This window comes from Aphelocoma coerulescens, chromosome 5 (assembly GCF_041296385.1).
Source record: "Aphelocoma coerulescens isolate FSJ_1873_10779 chromosome 5, UR_Acoe_1.0, whole genome shotgun sequence".
Classification (NCBI taxonomy): Eukaryota; Metazoa; Chordata; class Aves; order Passeriformes; family Corvidae; genus Aphelocoma; species Aphelocoma coerulescens.
Genome location: NC_091019.1, coordinates 34,862,245 through 34,881,052, shown reverse-complemented (window position 1 = coordinate 34,881,052; position 18,808 = coordinate 34,862,245). Strand labels below are relative to the sequence as shown.

The 18,808-nt window shown below is 36.8% G+C and overlaps 1 protein-coding gene across 2 annotated transcripts in view; it reads left to right on the top strand.

Annotated features, from left to right (window-relative positions):
* EIF2AK4 (eukaryotic translation initiation factor 2 alpha kinase 4) overlaps window positions 1-18,808 on the top strand; it is a 37,868-nt gene that overhangs the window by 7,298 nt on the left and 11,762 nt on the right. The window contains exons 6-31 of one of the 2 annotated variants that reach the window (XM_069017673.1): window positions 50-198; window positions 494-609; window positions 1,278-1,435; window positions 1,868-2,403; window positions 2,760-2,869; window positions 3,408-3,565; window positions 3,915-4,327; window positions 5,064-5,133; window positions 6,250-6,333; window positions 7,524-7,646; window positions 8,099-8,203; window positions 8,438-8,495; window positions 9,190-9,269; window positions 10,063-10,164; window positions 10,758-10,808; window positions 11,787-12,023; window positions 12,630-12,705; window positions 14,315-14,436; window positions 14,839-14,888; window positions 14,980-15,148; window positions 15,618-15,734; window positions 16,143-16,208; window positions 16,743-16,913; window positions 17,507-17,641; window positions 17,757-17,864; window positions 18,619-18,747. In XM_069017673.1, the coding sequence (XP_068873774.1) occupies window positions 50-198; window positions 494-609; window positions 1,278-1,435; window positions 1,868-2,403; window positions 2,760-2,869; window positions 3,408-3,565; window positions 3,915-4,327; window positions 5,064-5,133; window positions 6,250-6,333; window positions 7,524-7,646; window positions 8,099-8,203; window positions 8,438-8,495; window positions 9,190-9,269; window positions 10,063-10,164; window positions 10,758-10,808; window positions 11,787-12,023; window positions 12,630-12,705; window positions 14,315-14,436; window positions 14,839-14,888; window positions 14,980-15,148; window positions 15,618-15,734; window positions 16,143-16,208; window positions 16,743-16,913; window positions 17,507-17,641; window positions 17,757-17,864; window positions 18,619-18,747 (3,693 nt within the window). The remainder of the gene's footprint in view (window positions 1-49; window positions 199-493; window positions 610-1,277; window positions 1,436-1,867; window positions 2,404-2,759; window positions 2,870-3,407; window positions 3,566-3,914; window positions 4,328-5,063; window positions 5,134-6,249; window positions 6,334-7,523; window positions 7,647-8,098; window positions 8,204-8,437; window positions 8,496-9,189; window positions 9,270-10,062; window positions 10,165-10,757; window positions 10,809-11,786; window positions 12,024-12,629; window positions 12,706-14,314; window positions 14,437-14,838; window positions 14,889-14,979; window positions 15,149-15,617; window positions 15,735-16,142; window positions 16,209-16,742; window positions 16,914-17,506; window positions 17,642-17,756; window positions 17,865-18,618; window positions 18,748-18,808) is intronic. The other variant, XM_069017674.1, reaches the window with a different exon arrangement.

The following is an 18,808-nucleotide window of genomic DNA, read 5'->3' as shown; positions in this document are numbered from 1 at the left end:
AGGATAAGAGTGACTTCTGTACTTACTTGGTGTCTTTCCTGATTTATAGGAACGTTTGGAAATAGCTGCTCTGACAAATCCAGAAGATTCTCACAGGAGAGATACTGCAGGACACAGAGTTGCTTCACGCTTAAATGGGAGCTGTTTGGAACATGGAGGGAATAATAAACACCGACCAAATTCAGCTGGACGTTCAAAGTATGTCAGTTTGCATACGGACTTTTTTAGAATGATTTATTTATTTATTCTGTTGCAAACATTAGATTACAAAGTGAAATTTGAAGGCAAGAGAATAGTGTGCCATGTTGTTCACCTGCTCATTTTGGTCTCTTCCCTGCCTTCTTCCCCCACTACCTTCATTTGTCATGGTTTAACTAAGCTGTATGCTGTGGATAGCTTGGAAACTTTGCAATTTTTAAGGTTTGTATTCAACTTCTGACTTTAAATATACTATATGTCTGAGTTGGAGAAAAATGTTCTCTTCACATTTCAGACGAGAACGCCAGCTTTCTGTTAGTAATAATGAAGAGTCCCCTGGAAATCATGAAGTTTTGAATTTCAGCACAAGTGGTGCTGGACAACTTACTGTCCATAAAGGAAAATGTCTAGGTAAGCAAAATTACAATTGCAGCTTGAAATGCTGGGGTTTGGGCTGCTTTCAGTAACATGTGAAACCACCGATAAGCAGAGGGCTGGAAATACATACTTACTCTGCTTTTGTTGCTGCTGATAGCGATGGCATAAAAGCAGCAGGTTTAGCAAAAACATTAATACAGGACATCACAGGAGACTTTCAGAGCTGGAAGACCTCCATGAAGTGCCCATGTGGACAGACCATCAAATGTTTTCACTGTTTGTTTTCAACATAGCACTTCCTCAGTGGATGGATGAACAGCCTCAAGGTCTCTCAAGAAAGGAAAACTTTATTATTTTGCAGTTTGAGGATGAACAATTATGTTACTATGTGTAGAGCTGGAATTTGCTAAGCAGGAAGGTTGTTCATTTATTAAAACTTTAAATTCTTGAAGATGTGCAGCAGTTTTTTGTCAATGTGCTATTGCTTTCTTTTGAGTACTGTTACATAGCATTCAGTCTCATCAAGCCTGATATTTTCCATACTTACAATATAGATATGTGTCTTGTCTAGTTGTAAGTAGATTTATGTTTCTGGCTTTAGAAAACACGCTTACTGGTATTTATTTAGCTTTTGCAGGAGCTCTTGCCAGATCCTTAGAAACAGAAGAAGCCATGTTCCTCTTCTCTCCCTTTGTGTATAGGAAAGGATGAACAGCTTGGTAAATCTGTCTACAATGCCTTGGAAATTCACAGTGGAGACTTTGTTCTAATATATGAGTGGGTTCTGCACTGGCAAAAAAAGATGGGAAGGTTTCTTACAACTCATGAAATAGAAAAGATTGAGAAGTCTAAGAAACAGGTAATGCCTGTATTTTGCATTTGGCTTAATAAAGTTTAGGTTGAGGTTCAGTGTTTTTCTTCAGGCTGCTAGTTTATATTAAACTTGAGAGGGTAGTAATTAACTTGAAAATGCTAATCTTTTAGAGCATCTGCATGAAAGAAGATGAGATGTTGGGGTATTCAGGAGTTCCCTTTGCAATAATACAAATGCAAGAAAGTGTTTGCAAGTATGCATAAATAAAATAATAAAATACTAAAATTCTGAAGAAAGAGGGAACCAAGTTTACTTGTTAGAAAGCAAAGCTGTACTTTCCCCAGTGCACAGTACTTCCTTTTAGAAAAGTATGAGAATGTCATGTATTTTATATGTATTTTCTATATGCTACATATTTTATTGGAAGTGTGTTCCAAGATATGACAAAATGCATGTTATGTTGTGTTTCTCTACCAGCTTCAGGGAGCAGAAACAGAGTTCAGCTCACTGGCAAAGCTAAGTCACCCAAACATAGTGCATTATAAATGCATGAACCTCAAAGAGCGGGACGACTCAATTGTGGTGGATATTTTAGTGGAGCACATAAGTGGCTGCAGCCTTTCTACGTACTTACACAAGGAGACTCCTGTTCCAGTTGAGCAGCTGCGCCATTACGTGATCCAGATCTTGTCAGCTCTCGACTACTTGCACAATAATTCAGTAGTGCACAAGGTCCTTTGTGCTTCCAGTGTCCTGGTAGATGCTGAAGGAAACATCAAGGTCACAGACTACAGCATTTCCAAGCGCTTAGCTGACATCTGCAAAGCAGATGTTTTTGAGCAAACCAAGGTTCGTTTCAGTGAGGATGGTCTTCCCAACAAGCCTGGAAAAAAAGGAGATGTATGGCGTCTGGGCTTGCTTTTGCTTTCGCTGAGCCGGGGTCAAGTAACCAAGGAATTCCCAGTTGCTATTCCTACCAGTTTACCTGCTGACTTTCAAGACTTTCTGGAAAAGTATGTTTGTCGCATTCCTGTATCTTCTTGTCTTTGATTTTCCTTTTTTTTTTTTAAGTTTTTAACATTTTGCAAAGAATAGCTAAATCCTCCTGTGTCTCTAGTTGTAGTTTTTGTAGAAGAGATGATTGCTCTTATGGCTCAGGCTGCTAATCTGGGATTTGGGAGAGCAGGTTTGGTGCTCTCTTTTTCTCTGCTCTGCCACCAACTGTATATCACTGTGGATAAGTCATTTAGTCTGTCTTTGCTTCCTACTCCCATCTGAATGGTGGGGGTAATAATTTCTTAAATATAACTAGAACTCTTCTAACATTTGTGTCAGACATGAAATAGTTCTCTCTGTGGTTTGCTAACAGGTGTGTTTGCTTGGAAGATAAAGAAAGATGGACTCCTCAGCAGTTGCTACAACATAGTTTTATAAACATTCCACGAATAAAAATACCTGTAGCTGATGAAAATCTAGATGGTAAGGAATTTAATTCTTCCTGTATTCTGCTAAATAAGTGGGCTACATGCCTGCAGTAAGAGAAAAATTGAGCTGTGCTGCAGCTTCACAAGACTGCACAAGTGTGTTACATTAACTAACTTAAAAGGTAGTGTGGTCTTTAGCGCCTCTGTCCAAGACAGGCTGGAGTGGACTGACTACTGTTTTTTCTTCAGTAGAAGCAGCTCATGCTTTAAAGAAACATGTAAACTCATCCACCTCCTGTATGGTGTACATGTAGACTTAACTTCGTCTTTGGAAGAGGGTGTTCCATTGAGGCTTCTTTCCTCCTTCTTGTTAAAATCATTCCTTTGTCCAGCATCATTCATGTTAGTAATTAAAAACTGTATTAAGGTTTATGCTTGTACTAGAACTTAACTCTACACAGCAGAGCACTTCTGTATTTTAGGTTTTAATTGCACTTGAAGTTATTTAGGTTTTGCCTCCTTGATCCTTATTTGACAGTCCCTAGTGCCTTCTCCCTATATTGCCAGCAATGGTAATTTTGTTTTCATTACAGATTCAGCAGGTATAGATTGCATGGAGACAGTTGTACCCAGCAGTCGGATATCCAGCGCTTCATTCTTCACAGAAACACAGAGACAATTTTCACGATACTATAATGAGTTTGAAGAGCTAAAATTACTTGGTAAAGGGGCTTTTGGAGCAGTCATCAAGGTATGGTACAGAAATTGTTTCCTCTGTGGAAATCTTTTTGGGGATATGTTTTGTTTTCTCTGAAGCAAAACAATATATTCAGTGTTTGCATGGTTTTATTTACTGTGTGCTAGTGTGCTGTGCCTGTGTTGAGGTTTTTATCTGGAGCTGCAAAGTCTGAAAAGTTTCTTGCAAGAGGTGGCTAGGAGATTGGGGAAGAAGCCTGTCAGTATGGGGAACCTTGCATTTGAATTATAGTCATTTTCCAGGTGAAAGGAAGACTTCCTGTACTGTGAAATTATTCTTCTTCTAGCTCTGCTTGGTAAGGTGTTTGTAAGTGTTTGACTTTCCATTAATTTGAATTTTGCAGGTGAGAAATAAGCTTGATGGTTGCTATTATGCTGTGAAACGCATTCGCATAAACCCTACCAGCAAGCAATTTCGGAGGATCAAGGGGGAGGTAACATTACTCTCCCGCTTGAACCATGAGAATATTGTGAGGTATTACAATGCTTGGATAGAAAAACATGAATGTCCTGTTCCCACTGTGTCAACATCTGAAGCAGCCGAAGAGAGAAGAATGCACCCCAAAGCTGGTCTCTTCATCCTTTCCCCTGAGGAGACAAGTGATGTGGAAACTAATGCTCCTCCTCCGTGTTTGACAAGTTCAGTTGAGTGGAGTACTTCATGTGAAAGATCCTCCAGCAACAAATTCAGTGGAGCTGATCAGGAGTCCAGTGATGACGATGATGATGGTGATGGCGTGTTCTCACATTCAATTTTGTAAGTAGGCTTCAGTACTGGCACTATAGGGAGCATGAGCAGAGTTAGTTTTCCCAAGTTTGTGCCTTATCATTCTTGTTTCTTTTGTCAGCAGTAGTTCACGGTATGTTTATTTTGTCCCCTTGTTCAAAACCAGTGTACTTGCCAGCAGTCAGATAGACAGGAAGAGGAAATTTTCTAGATAAGATTGTCAGTTTACATGGAAAATTTTTTGGTGTAGTCTTCTTGAAGCTTCTTATTATTTCTGCCAGAATGCATGACTGTTATGTTTGGTTGTCTTTTCCAGCCTTGAGATTCAAGTTTTTTAATAAACAGTAACAGAAATATTACAAATCTTGAAAAATATCAAACTTTCTTTTTTGTTTTGGTTTTTATTAATGTATTCCATACCTTCCTCTGTGTATGGTTGGGTTTTCTCACTCACAGTCATTTTTTTTGTATAAGCAAGTAAGTAAACTTATCTCAGTTTTGCTTACTGGAAATGGTAATTAAATTTTACTGATGCAAATATATACCTTCCCTTTTAGAGACTGGACTGTCAAAAGAAGTGTTGCTTTGCAAGCAGGATACTTTTCTGGGTATTGTTTTGTTTTGCTTTTTTGTTTAAGGCATATAGAAAGTCTTCAGCAGAAGCTTAGATTTTCTTATTTTCCCCCAAATAATTTCCAGATTCTTTAGTAAATATTTCTTGGTATGCAGAACTTTTGAGGTTTTTTTCTTTCTATTTTTTAAACAGGCCAACCACAGATTCTGAAAGTGAAATAATTTTTGATAATGAGGATGAAAACAGTAAAGGTCATTCTCTGGTAGGTGTAAAGATAAAGTTAGTGAAAATGAAAATATAATAAAATAGCCTTTGACAAGTAAACAGGTCAGTTGGGAAGTTCTGTTTAACTTCTGATGTAAGTACAGAAACATATAAGGTTATGTTCTGTTAGAGTAAGTGTTGTGCCATTGTGAGCTGCATTCCATAAAAATCAGTCTGATGCAGCTAATCTGGATTCTATTTCCTATAGTGTTTATTGAGCTAAATATGAGGGGTTTTTAGTCATGACCCAGGTTATTGCAAATTTAACACTTCAGTGTGTTTATGACTTAACAGTTAGCCATATGGATTACATGGTCGTACACCATCTCAAAGTTGAAATTCCGTTCTGCACTTAGGTGCTTTTAACCAATATATCTGTTCATAGCCCCTTTTTAAAGCAGACAAAATACGTATTGCTGGCAGACAGAAAGGGAGGGGAAGTCACTGTAATGTCTAAGGTTCTAGTTGACTTTAAGATTGTGTGACAGCACTTGCTGGGGACAGTCAGTGCCCTGTATCACTAGAAAGCTAATGCATGCTTTTCTACAGCCTCTAGAATATGTCACTGCCAGTCCTGATGATCTGTAACATGCTTTTATTTAAAGCTTCATCCCTTTCCTCTTTCTGTTATAATGTACATTGGCATGAAAAAGTTTTCAATATATAATTTAATACGGCAGTGCATTCTCTTGTCATTATACATATATACACACACCGTACCAAAATTTTTGATTGAGGGTGGTAGTTGCATTATGTATCAAGCAAGCTTTCCATCTTTCAGTTTCAAATTTTATCTTTTTCTCTTTTTTAATATGACACAGCTTGAAATTTAAGTTTCATCCAGATTTTCCAGAATTCTTTCCCTTCAATGTCTAATGATGGCAAAATGTTACTCATTTTCACTTTGAGGGTTGGCCACTCCTGCTTTTCTAGTTTATTTAGACACAGTGGTATTACAAAAATGTCATTGTATTATTTTGCTGTTTTTCAAACCTACCCATAGAAGCTGAGTTCTCATCAGTGTATTCCAGCCATTAAAAAATAGTAGTATGCATAATAAAAAAGTGCACAGCTTTTTGTAGCTAACTGTTCTGTTACTTTTATTGTGACAAAGAATGAAGAAGACAATGAAAAGGGCAGCCATGGAGGAGAAGACAGGACACCAGTCATTCAGACAGTGCATTATCTGTACATTCAGGTACAAATGTGCTCGTGTGTTCACATGAAAGGATACTGTTTATGTCAACCTGCAGAGACTAGTTGCTGCTTTTCATGAGAAAAGTAATGACCTTTAAAAATACAAATGAGTAAGTTCAGTGCTGTTTGTGCAATGGACTGTGTTTTTGAAGGCTTGCATGGTGGAAGGCACTGTGCCGTGCATGTGGTTTGTTATGCTTTCCAAGGCTCTATATTTGTGACTGGAGAGAGCAAAGTTTTTTACTACTGTAGTGCATAGTGAGGTAACTGGTGTTGCTCGTGTACAGGTAAAAGTTGGCAGTTCCTGACCTAACCACAGTACAACCCAAGCAGCCAACCTTTAAGTCCATGCCTTTCAAAGCATTCTTTTGCCTTGTGCTTATTTGTTGAGAATATCCATCCCAATCCCCAGCACTGTAGCTGGTGTTCCTCAGTTTGGTTATGGTGTTAATTCCCAAGTAGACTTGAAGTCTACCGTGTTAAATTCCAGAGGGGAAATTGTGTTTCACAGTTGTGGAAACTTCCTCATTCTCTTCAAAAGCACAGCATTGTGTATGTACTTTATTTTAATAGAAATCAGTAATCTGTAAAGCCATTGTATGGCTCTAACAGTAGGCACAAGATGAAACTCCTGCAGGGTTGCAATTTCAGGCTATTCTACTGGCACCTCCTTTGTGTTAGGAGTAGTCAGCTTCTCCCAGAAACAGTCTATCATAGCTAACTATTCTGTGGTAATGTGCAATTTTTTATAATGCACTTAATGCTAGAGCTTGTCTGGATGGAAGTTACAAGTAGGTGGAATTACATTTTAAGACACTTGTTTGCATGTGTTGTGTATATTCATAATAAAAGCAGCTAAGATGCCAAGTGAAATAAAGCTAGAGATTCTTTGGGGTTTGGCTTTATCACATATTATGGCTTGGCTGGTTCCACCTTGTTGTTAATGTTTATGTTAGAGAATAGGTTACTGCAAGCTCATAGGATTGTCCCAGAAAATGAGGTAGGACCCAGAAGTGAGTGCATGTTTGTAGCTAAAAGACAGCTGTCAGGAAAATTCCAAATAGCTGAATGTTTTGGTGAAACTATTTGCTCCTGAGCCCTGGCATTAATATGTGTACAGATACAAGTTTCTGATAGTCTCTTTTCTTGACAAAATTGTTCTTTCTTCCTCTGTCCTCTACGCAACTGAAGATGGAGTATTGTGAAAAGAGCACATTAAGGGACACTATTGACCAAGGGTTATATGAAGATACAAGTCGGCTTTGGAGGCTTTTCCGAGAAATTTTGGATGGGTTAGCTTACATCCATGAAAAGGTTAGTAAATATGATAGTTATGACCTGCACATAATATCTGTGTTATGCCTCTTTCTTTATGGGTTTCTTCATGTTCATTTTGGGGCATTTATTAGCAAGTTTCCTCTCTCTGCCCTTTCCATTATTAGTCTATTCTTGGGGTTTATTATATTTTACCATTAACATGAATTTTATAATGAACCGCTTCAGATTTTACCCATTTGTCATAAAAATTTGACCATCTTTTAAAAACATTCTGTTAAGTATCTGGTAGCACTGAAAATTGTTTCTAGCTTCTGGGCTACAAACTATAGTCAGTCTTCAAGACTGATCTTCAGTGACTTAATGCAGTAGATTTCCCACTGTAATAAAATTACGTATTATGATTTTCCTGTCTATTATAAAGAGTTATTTTGAATCTTGTTTATTGTTTAATATGCAGTGGGTCTTTTTTTATTCTCCTCCTGTAACAGGGAATGATCCACAGAGACTTGAAACCTGTGAACATTTTTTTAGATTCAGATGATCATGTGAAAATTGGTGATTTTGGTTTAGCTACAGATTATCCAGCAAATGCAGTAAGTATAGCTCGAAGTGAATGGAAAAAAACTCTTGAATTTGGTAATGTAATTACTTGAAAAATAAAACATAAGTTAAATGACCACAATGTTCATATACTGAAAATGCTCTAAACTTCTTTTAAATTTGTGAGGTTATAGAATTAAACCATGCAGTGCCAACAGAAGTGACAAGAAAAGCCAACAGAAGCATTTCACGTGTCATTTACAATATGGCTGTTTTGCTGGTTTCAGGTGGTCTCTAAACAAGAGGAAAATCTCTCGGATGGTTCTGCTGTGTCTGACCCATCAGGTTAGTTTTCGTTGCAACTTGCTCTAAATTATTTTAAGCAAACATTATATTCACTGGTCTTGTACATTCTGTTAGAATTTTCATTTGTTCTTTGAAAATAAAACTTCTCTTTACTGAGGCCAGGGGTGGGACCCCCAGCCACCAAGTTGGGTGGCTGTGTTATAATCTGGCAGTTTTGCCTCTTGTCTAAGAATTAATTTGTTATCTCTGCTAGCCTTCTGCCATAGATCAGTGCTTTCCTCATGGTGAGGTATATAGAGATCTGGTATATCTGTTCCATCTGCCCTTGTATTCTCTTGCCTATACAGGACAATATCAAGACTTCAGCGTCCTTGGTTGGTTGGCTTGGTTTTTGTTAGAGTCTGAATTTGTTGTTTTAAGGAAACTTTAGTACATGGTACATTTAAAGACAGGTGTAATGGCAGTGAAATTTAGTTGTAGTATTTGTGTGCTGACCTACTACTACAAATCTGTAAAGCAGTAGATAAGTTTAGCTACTACAGATAGACACAGATACGTAACGTGTGAAGGTAAGAACTGTCTGTTTGTCAAAGTATTCTCAGCTGGGTCTCTCTTAGTAAGGACTGCACTCCAGCCTAGAAGACAGAGAACATGACTGAGTTTTTTCTGGACGTGGATGCTGTATTTCTCTCCCACTTTCTTGAAACTGGTGCTCTCATCTTTTGCCACACAGGTAACTTGACAGGGATGGTTGGCACCGCGCTGTATGTCAGCCCAGAGGTCCAAGGAAGCACTAAATCTACATACAATCAGGTATGATTGGAGGAGACCTAAGGAAAAGGTAGCATGGAATCTAAGATGTACCAGCTATGATTTGGGTCATTTCTCCTTGACAAAGATGTGTGGTGGGACTCCTGTGATAATCAGGGGGATTAAACATTCCTTCAAGAGGAAACCAAGGGTAGAAGGATGTGGGCAAGTCAGTTTTTCTGCCTGTGATTGATCACGACTAGATGCAAGCAACTTTAAGTTGAAAGCATGTAATCATGGAGGACCTTTATAACTGAATAGGATAGAAATCTCACTGTCTTTAGTTAAGGTAATAAAGTGTATATTGCTGTTCTGGATTTCTAGACCTTAACTGTGGGAGGTGGGGGTGCATTTTTTCTGTCAAAGAGAATCCTGTTTATATGCAGAGACAGACTGAATTTCAAAGCAAGAAAATGTTTTCAAAGTGGGGGTCATAGAACTATAGAATGGTTTAGGTTGAAAAGGACCCCAAAGCTTATCCAGTTCCAGTGGTCACCTTCCACTAGACCAGATTGCTTCAAACCCCATCCAACCTGTCCTTGAAGACTTCCAGATGCTAGATGATAGGCTTTAAAGTCTACCAAATCTTAATGGGTTGTGTCTTCTAACAAAAAAGCTTTAAAAACAAAAATAATAAAAAACACACAAAAAGACACAGGAAAAAACCCCAGCCTTCTCTCCAGCTTTAATAGACTTTGAAATTTAGCCTAAACATTATTTTTTTTCCTCTGCTATTTTCATCTTCAGAGAATTGATAGGTACTACATACAAGTTTTCGGGTTTTCTTCTTCCTTAGAAAGTGGACCTGTTCAGCCTAGGTATAATATTCTTTGAAATGTGTTACCATCCTATGAATACTGCATCAGAAAGGATCTTTGTTCTTGGTCAGCTAAGGCTGGTAAGTACCCAGATATGAAACATACTAATTCTGTGCATCAAATAGTTTGTTAAGAGAAGCAAAAAGATGGAAAATATAGCAAAAAAATGTTGCCATAGGGAATGCTTAAAAACAAGGTTTGTAAAACATATCTTGAAAAGTGAAGAATACAATTGGAGCTGATACACTGACATTCCTTTAATGCACTGTGGATTCTAATGGTATTGCCAGCAGTGAGTGTTCTGTCTGTGAAATTAATTTTTACATGTCAGATAAAGGAATCATCTTTTTAGTATACCTAGCTTTAGGCCTGGTGGGCCTTTCTCAGGAATCAGTTGGTATTTGTAGTTGGTAAATGCTTGGATTATGGGTTGTGTTTTCATTGTACAAAACATCATCAAAGCATTCTTTTTCCTTTTAGCTCTTCAAATTAAATTTGCCGTGTGGGGGGTTTGTTTGTTTGTTTGTTTGGGGTTTTTTTGTTTATTTATTCATGGGCAGTGGAATGCTTAGTTTCTCTGTTTAAATATGTAGAACCTAAAAATAAGACTAATCTGAGCAATCTGAACTGCCTGTTAAAATTGAAATGTGGATTTTGTTTTTTGTTTTGTTAGCCTGCAATTGTGTTTCCTAAGGACTTCGATGAAGTCAAGCATGCAAAGCAGGTAGTTTTGAAGATATTATAACTATTAGGTATTCCCTGTCAGGAAACATTGATTATAATTTTCCCCCTTAATTTCCCACTTAATTCCCCACCTAGTATTCTCTGCCAAGTTCTTATTACGTGATATTAGAACAAGGTAAGGAAATGAAATCTCAAAAGAATGTTCTAAGTTGACATGGAAATATATTTACCAACAAAATTCTCAGAAATTTATAGTTCACTGGCTTGCCTTTCTAGCTCTGAGGGAGAGTTTTGACTTTTTATGCTCAGAGAAGTGGCAGCTCAATTGTTTAACTTAAACTTTTTGAAAGAAATCTGTGTCACAGAACAGAGAGAGATGTGCAAGCTCAATTGGCTGCTTGCAAGAGCTGCCAAGAGTGTGTTCTGGAGGCCTCCATGGCAGAGTAATGAAGTGATAAGGGGCAGTGTAATCTTCTCTGAACCATCTAGGTAGCTTTATCCTTGTGCTAATCAACTCTTTTGTTGACCGTTAGTATTAACTTTTTGTCTGTTATGCTTGTAAAACAGCAATTTGCATGTTACTAGTACCATAAAAACATTTCCATCTTGTATATTTCACTGAAATATGCCAGAAAGATTCCCCCTTCCCTAATATTTGTACCTCTCAAGTCTTTGATTTTGAGCATGCAATTCTGCTTTTTCTTAACTTTTTTGATAAAGAGATGTCAGAGCTAGCATACCATGGAACAATAAAGGATAAGGATACTACATATTTTGTCATCCCAGGAGGCACAGTTGTAATAATTTGTGTGGTTTAGTAAATTTGTTCAGATGATAATAAAAGATACTCAGAATTTACTTAGAAAATAATATACGCCCAAAAGATTCCGATTCTGCTGTTCTGTCCCCTGTAGCGTCTCCTAGTTTGTTATTGAAGTGATGTGACTACCAAGTTTGTTGTAAATACTGTTAACTTATAAAATGTTTCTAATCTGTAATATTTTGATTTAATTTGTAGAGATTGGTTATTACATGGCTCCTGAACCATGATCCTGCAGCACGGCCAACAGCTGTGGAGCTGTTGAAAAGTGAACATCTTCCACCACCACAAATGGAAGAGTCTGAGCTCCATGAAGTCCTCCACCATACCTTAGCAAATGTGGATGGGAAGGCCTACCGGACTATGATGAGTCAGATATTTTCACAGCGTATATCTCCAGCAATAGACTATACTTATGACAGTGATATGCTGAAGGTTTGTAAGTGTTCAGGGGATGTGTGGGTTTGGCTTTTTACCCTGTGTTGAATTTTTTAAAAATATGCTTATATGGGTAAACCTCTAGTGTGTTTGAGTGAATTGCATTAACTCAACATTCACCTTGCCATTGGTTCCCGTTTAAAATTACAGTCTCTACTGTGTGGGTTTGAAAAGCCACTTCCCATTTGAACCTTACATTCATTCTTCAGTGAAGAAACCAGCAGTGTTTGATTGTAGCAGCTAAAGCTTTAAGCTTATGTCCAGATGATGACTTTCTTTACTCTGAATTCCTGTCAAACTAATCGTTGACTGGTTGTCAGCAGAAAGTGTTGCCTCTGGATGTTTTCTTCCCTTTCTAATTGATGTGATTTTTCTTAGTTTATCAGCTCTTGAATCTTTCTAAATCTAAAGAAATTCAAGGTAACACAGTACAATAATGCTTCGTATAGCTGTAGTTCTTTTTTATTGTGTAAGCATTTCAGTTTTTTATAGTGGGATGAGATAGCAGAATGTTTATTGCCTATATTACATGGAATGATTGCCTACATGGAGTGTTCATCGCACCTGAATTATATATGTACTTTTTATTTGTGATGGTTTCAGGGTAGTTTTTCTATTTGGGCAGCCAAGATACAGCAGCATGTATGTGAGATTGTCAGCCGGATATTTAAAAGACACGGTGGGTGTGTTTACAAAAGTCATTAATTACCTTTTTTGTGATTGAATGGAATGGGTTTACTGCTATAAGAGAAATCAGAAAATATGTTCAGTAGTTGCACATCATTTGAAGTTTTTATAATGTTTTCTTCTGTTATTTTGTCATTCCAGTAATAGCTATTAACATAAAATCTGAATGATTTACACAGAAAGAAGAGTAAAAATCTTCATTATATTTTTGAATGTATACAGTTGTTCTGATAAATCTGTATAAGCTTTTAGAGGTAGAGGCTGTTATGCAAAATCTGGATCTGAGTATAAGGGCAGCTCTGTAGTGGAAGACCAGGCATCCATGTAGCACAGCAACCTCTCTTTGAACAGCCAGAATGGGAAGGGCATAAAGGAGAGCATGGAAACAGAGCAAGCGTGTAGTGGTACTTCCAGTGATAGTATTCTTGGCAATGCTGTGCTGTTCAGGAGTTTCCTGAGCCAAAGCTGATGCCATGATGTCTTCTGTTTTCCTTTCCAGGAATCTATCTAGTCATTAATATTAGAATTTGGTTAAAATTATTTTTTGAGAAGAAGAAAATTTTATGCAGCTGTTGTCACACTTGAAATTTTATAAATTGTGTTGTCTTACGGGTGTTCATGATACTATTTTATATAAAAATAGAGAATTTTGAAATAGAAACTAGGAGTTTCCCTAGTAAATCATAATCTGATTAAGCATGATCAAAGTTTGTCAATACCAAAGAGTAAGAGACTGAGAAATGCGAAGTCAGGGAAGAATTTACTCTCTTCCCCCACTCCTTAAAGCTTGACAGACTTGGGAAAGTGTTAGTCAGCTTTTTAGAGACTGAAATGTTTTCATTCTTTTGGAAAAAAAATGGGGATTGCATATTTATTTTTTTTTCCATTAGATTGTCTCTGACATCTGTGATGGTTAGAAGAATTTCTTTCTATATGAGAGATCTTTTTTTCTCATTTAAAAGTTTATATTGAAATCTAATTGAGTTAAGCTTCAATAATATTTGACTGAGAATGACTAGAGACTTACAAACAGGAAACTATTTTTCAGTAATAAGTGGTATTATTAATAGTAAGGTTTCAATGAAGATTGGAGTCATACAGATAGATGGTTGCAAAATATAGCCAGGAAAAAAAAGGTATTTGTGAGGTTTTAAAATGAAACACAAACACTTCTAGTATGTTTTTGAGACAGAGGATGCAACACATCTGAACAATATTTGTTCTGTATGGAAGTGCCTCCAGACCAAAGCAGTACTTGCTACTGGTAACTGCAGAGTTTCTCATCTGTTTTGTATGCCTGCTTTTGTGAAAGTGGTGTTTAAAGAGGGAGGGCAAAGTGAGGATTCTGCTAGGCTCTGGAATTGGCAGTTCTCTCTTCTGTGGCCTCCCTGCTAAGCCCAAGAAGCATGCAACATAGGCATAAAACAAACTTTGACATTCTTTCTTTAAATATGGAAGAGGCAAGTCTATTAAGGATATTTAATTTTTTTTTTTTTTTTTAACTTATGGATTGATGTAATTATGCCCTGCAAGGGTGTTCATGAACTTGTAAAAAGCAAGTGTTACTTCTGAAATGAGAGATGTTTTCTGGTTTTGTGCAGGAGCCATCAAGCTGCATACTCCCCTGCTGATGCCCAGAAATAAAAAACTATATGAACATAATGAAGCTGCATATTTCATGGACCATAGTGGGATGCTGGTAATGCTTCCTTATGACCTCAGAGTAAGTAGCATCATCTCTGCAGGCAAAGCTTGCAGAGGGTTTGAAGGGTGCTGTGGTGGAATTTGGTTTAGGCTTGCACTTCTTTTGACTGCTGAAGTTATATCTTTCAGTGTCTCTTCTTGTACTCCTGAGTTCTGTACTCGTGCTCTTGACAGCTGGAGCCCTGACCAAGTATTGAAGAAATAGCCTTTTTTTGTTTGGTTTTTTTTTTAACATAGGTGAAAATAATGCTTTTATTTAAAACTTGCAGCAAGGATGGTTGGAATACTATTACTTAGCTATGTCAAGTACTTTAACCATTATATTAACGGTGTGACTGCACTGTATAATTCATCTCCAGCTACAGAGCTCTGTGAGACCAACTGTTCTGCTTCAACAATTTTCATGTATTTTGTTTTTCAGATTCCTTTTGCAAGATTTGTAGCTAGAAATAACATATCAAACTTGAAAAGGTAAGAGATGTAGAGGTGATGTTTTGCACTGATACCATGCTTGGACAGTGACTTCTGAAGAGGCTGATTGATTCTTCAATGTTTCCTTTAGATACTGTATAGAGCGAGTTTTCAGACCTCGGAAGTTAGACCGCTGTCATCCCAAAGAACTCCTAGAATGTGCATTTGACATCATTACATCTACTGGAAATAGCTTTTTGCCTATAGCAGAAACAATTTATGCAATTTCAGAAATCATTCAAGAGTTTTCAGTGCTACAGGTAGATTTTCTAATCAGCCCCTTTCCTCTCTTTTCCACCCAAAATTTTAATCTAACTAAATATTTAGTTTGACATGTTGTAAAAGGATACTTCCTTTAACCTTTAATCTGTAGTCAGTTATAGAACACTGTCATAAAAATGTGTTTCCTAGGTAAACTTAAAATGAAGCATAGGTTTATGTGCAAAGGAAATATTAACTGAATCCTTTAAAGTACCATTGAAATAATGTCTTCCTTCTGTCAGGCAAGTGATTATTGTAGAATGAGACAAGACTTGCCATTCTTTAGTTAGAAATGGAAGGTAAGGTAGTGAAAGAAGAGGTTTGAAGTTAATTTTGAGCTATTATTAAATGTTCAGGAAGCCTCTTTGTTCTGTGGGGGTTGGGGTTTTTTTAAGCAAAATAGAATGTAAGTAAAACTTGCTTTTTTCATTTCTTTCTTCCTTTCTTATTTTATTTATGCTTTGACAGGAAAGAAATTACAGTATTTATCTAAACCATACTGCCTTACTGAAAGCTATACTTTTGCACTGCGGGATACCAGAGGACAAACTCAGTCAAGTCTACATCATTCTGTATGATGCTGTGGTAAGGCATTAGTTATTAACCCAGCATCTATAATCATCACTGCAGGGTATTCCATTTTGTGGAGCTTTTTCTAAAATTACTAACTGCCCATTGCCAGCATAACCAGGAGTATACTCTTGATACATAAAAAGGCTGGCTATCTTTGGACTGTAAATGTAGATTACTTACTTTTTTGTTACTTCTGGATTGGGATGGTTTAAGATGATTCTTGAATGTGTATTTTTGAGAGAATTCTTCACCTGTATGATCAAGAATTGACAGGCTAATCAATAAAAACTTTAAAATGTATTTTAATATCAGTTAGGTCTTTTCTACTTTATAAGCACAGAATATAGATGAAATTAATTTGAATAATTATGGTAATGCATTAAACCCAACCAAATGCGTTTTAATCTGTTTTTCTTGTAGACTGAAAAGCTAACTAAAAGAGAAGTAGAAGCCAAATTCTGTAATCTTTCTCTCACATCAGCTAGTGTAAGTGAATTTAATTCAGTGTTAATTTCCCTGTAATTTGCCATAAGTCAGTAGTATTTTATTTTCTTTGTAATATAATCAACCAGAGTAAGAAAAATAAGCTGTTGCATGTGCTGTTCAAAATAGATCAATCTCTTTGCAAGTGGTCTGACTTTGTTCCCTGCTTTCTCTAGAAGTCGGTATTGCAGTTCTTTAAATGTATTTCTCAGGCTGTGGAAACTAATAAAGGGTAAATGGTAGAGTGGTATTTAATAAAACAAACTGGGAGAAACGTTTAAAAAACTTCTCTACAAGTGTTGCATGTGCACAGAGTTGAAGTTAACTTCTGGACAGTCTGAGACTTGTCTGTCTATTCTTTTCCTCAACTCCACTAGGTAAAAACAGGCTGCTAGACAAAACAAACAAAAAAGGCAGATGTCTTACTCCCACAAATGTCTAGTCAGATACTTTTCTTTTTTTTTTTTCAGATGGGACCTATTATGGGTGTTGTCTGTGTTGCTATGTGTGCTTATAATTTTATTTTTTTGTTTTTAGCTTTCTCGACTCTACAGATTCATTGAGCAGAAGGGAGAAGCAAGTAATGTATTTCCATTTCTAAACACAATGATAAAACAAAAGCCAGGTGTCACTCAGCTGTTGAAGCATGGTATGAAGGATTTAGAGGAAATCATTGGTCTGTTAAAACAACTGGGAATAAAACTTCAGGTGTGTGAAATACTCTGCTAATAAATTAATGGATTGCAAGGCTTCTGGGCCTTGTAATTTGCCAGGAAACAAAGTAATGATATTTTATAATAGAAAAAGCACATGCAAGTGTCTTTTGATGGCCTATAATAGTACTGGCATTGATATTTCTTCCTTTTTTTTTTTCCTTTTATTTTTTTTAAGATGCATTTTAAAAATAAGACCTCTTCAGTCAGAAGTCTCTGGGTTGACTTCTGTCTAATGACACTCAGACTTCTTGTCTTCCCCTAACCAAGACTGAAAGCATTACATAGAGCATAAAAGAGGGGTTTTATTAAATTTTGGAACAAACTGTAAATATTTTAAAAATACAGAAATCTAATGACTGCTTAAGGCCTTCACCTTCCCTGAAGCTTGCTGTTTGGGTTTTGTGCTATAGGTTTATTGGGATCTGTAAGATTAAAGCACCATTTCCTTATTTTTCATTGTATTTTGAAGTTTTGTAGATAAGGAATATTACCATGTATCTTCTTTATGTAAAAACAGTGTTTTCAATCCATGCCACTAACAGGAAATTAATTCTATATGTGCACATATTCATTTTTATTTTACAGATTTCTATAAATCTGGGACTAGTTTACAAAATACAGCAGCACAATGGTATTATCTTTCAGTTTATAGCATACATCAAAAGAAGACAAAGAACTGTGCCTGAAATTCTTGCTGCAGGAGGCAGATATGATCATCTGGTATGTGCTCATCTCTTCTAATAAATTTGGATGGGTTTTTTAAACCCATGAAAAAAATGACATTTTGCCAAGGTAACTATTTAATCTTCCATTTTGGTTTTTTTCTTGTTTTGAGATTCCACAGTTTAGAGGGCCACAGACAGTAGGACCAGTTCCTTCAGCTGTTGGAGTCAGCATAGCTATAGATAAAATAACTGCTGCTGTTTCCAGTGTGGAGGATTCTGTAAGTCTCTTTTTTGGGAAGTGGGGAATTTGTTTGTTTACTTCTCACGGTTCAATAACCTAATCGTAGCTGGAGATTGACAAAAAATAAGATGTTCAGATGTGTTCCAAAATAATACCATACTGAAAAAGAAGGCAGATATCAAGATGGCCTGTTTTCTTTTGTGTTTCTCCACATAGAACTATTTAGTAAATGACTGTTAAGGGAAGGCAGGATCTTCAGGCTTCCACCATTTTATTTTCAATTTAAATGGAATATTTTTCTCAGCCTGTGTACTCTTTCAGATGGAAGAGTACAACTGTAGGTATTTAGTGTTATTTTGTCCTTACTACTTCTCCCTTTATCAAAATATAGAAGATGGAGATGGAAAGAAACTTTAAGAATATTGACTACTTTGTACAGTGTCACACATCTTGACTTGACTGTGGAATGTGTATTTTATTATGTTCATAAGAATAAATTAACGTTGCCAAGGAGAGTGGGAAGGAAAGAACAGAATAGGCTGGGATAGTTGGCAAGCTGAGGCTGTGGAGGTGCTTTGCATCGAAGATTGAGCTTCAGTGACTTTCAGACAGACTCAGGTAGATTGTAACTCTCAAAAGAGGTGGATCTAACCCCTTTTTTTTTTTTTTAGCTTGATGCACTTTGGCAAATGTTGGTATATTTGTCCACCTTTGTTACTTTAACTGCCTTATGAAGGGGGAAAGGTGGTCTTGTGACTAATATCGACTTCTTGGTTTTACTTTCCCTTCAGGTTTCTGTCAGCTCGTGTGACCTGCTGGTTGTAAGTGTTGGTCAGATGTCAATGGGTAGAGCTATCAACATTGTTCAAAAATTCTGGACTGCAGGAATTCCAGCTGAAATAATGTATGACTGGTCCCAGGTAGAACTTTTATCTTTTATGTGTTAACTGTATTATTGTTCTCCAAGATCAGTGCAGACTG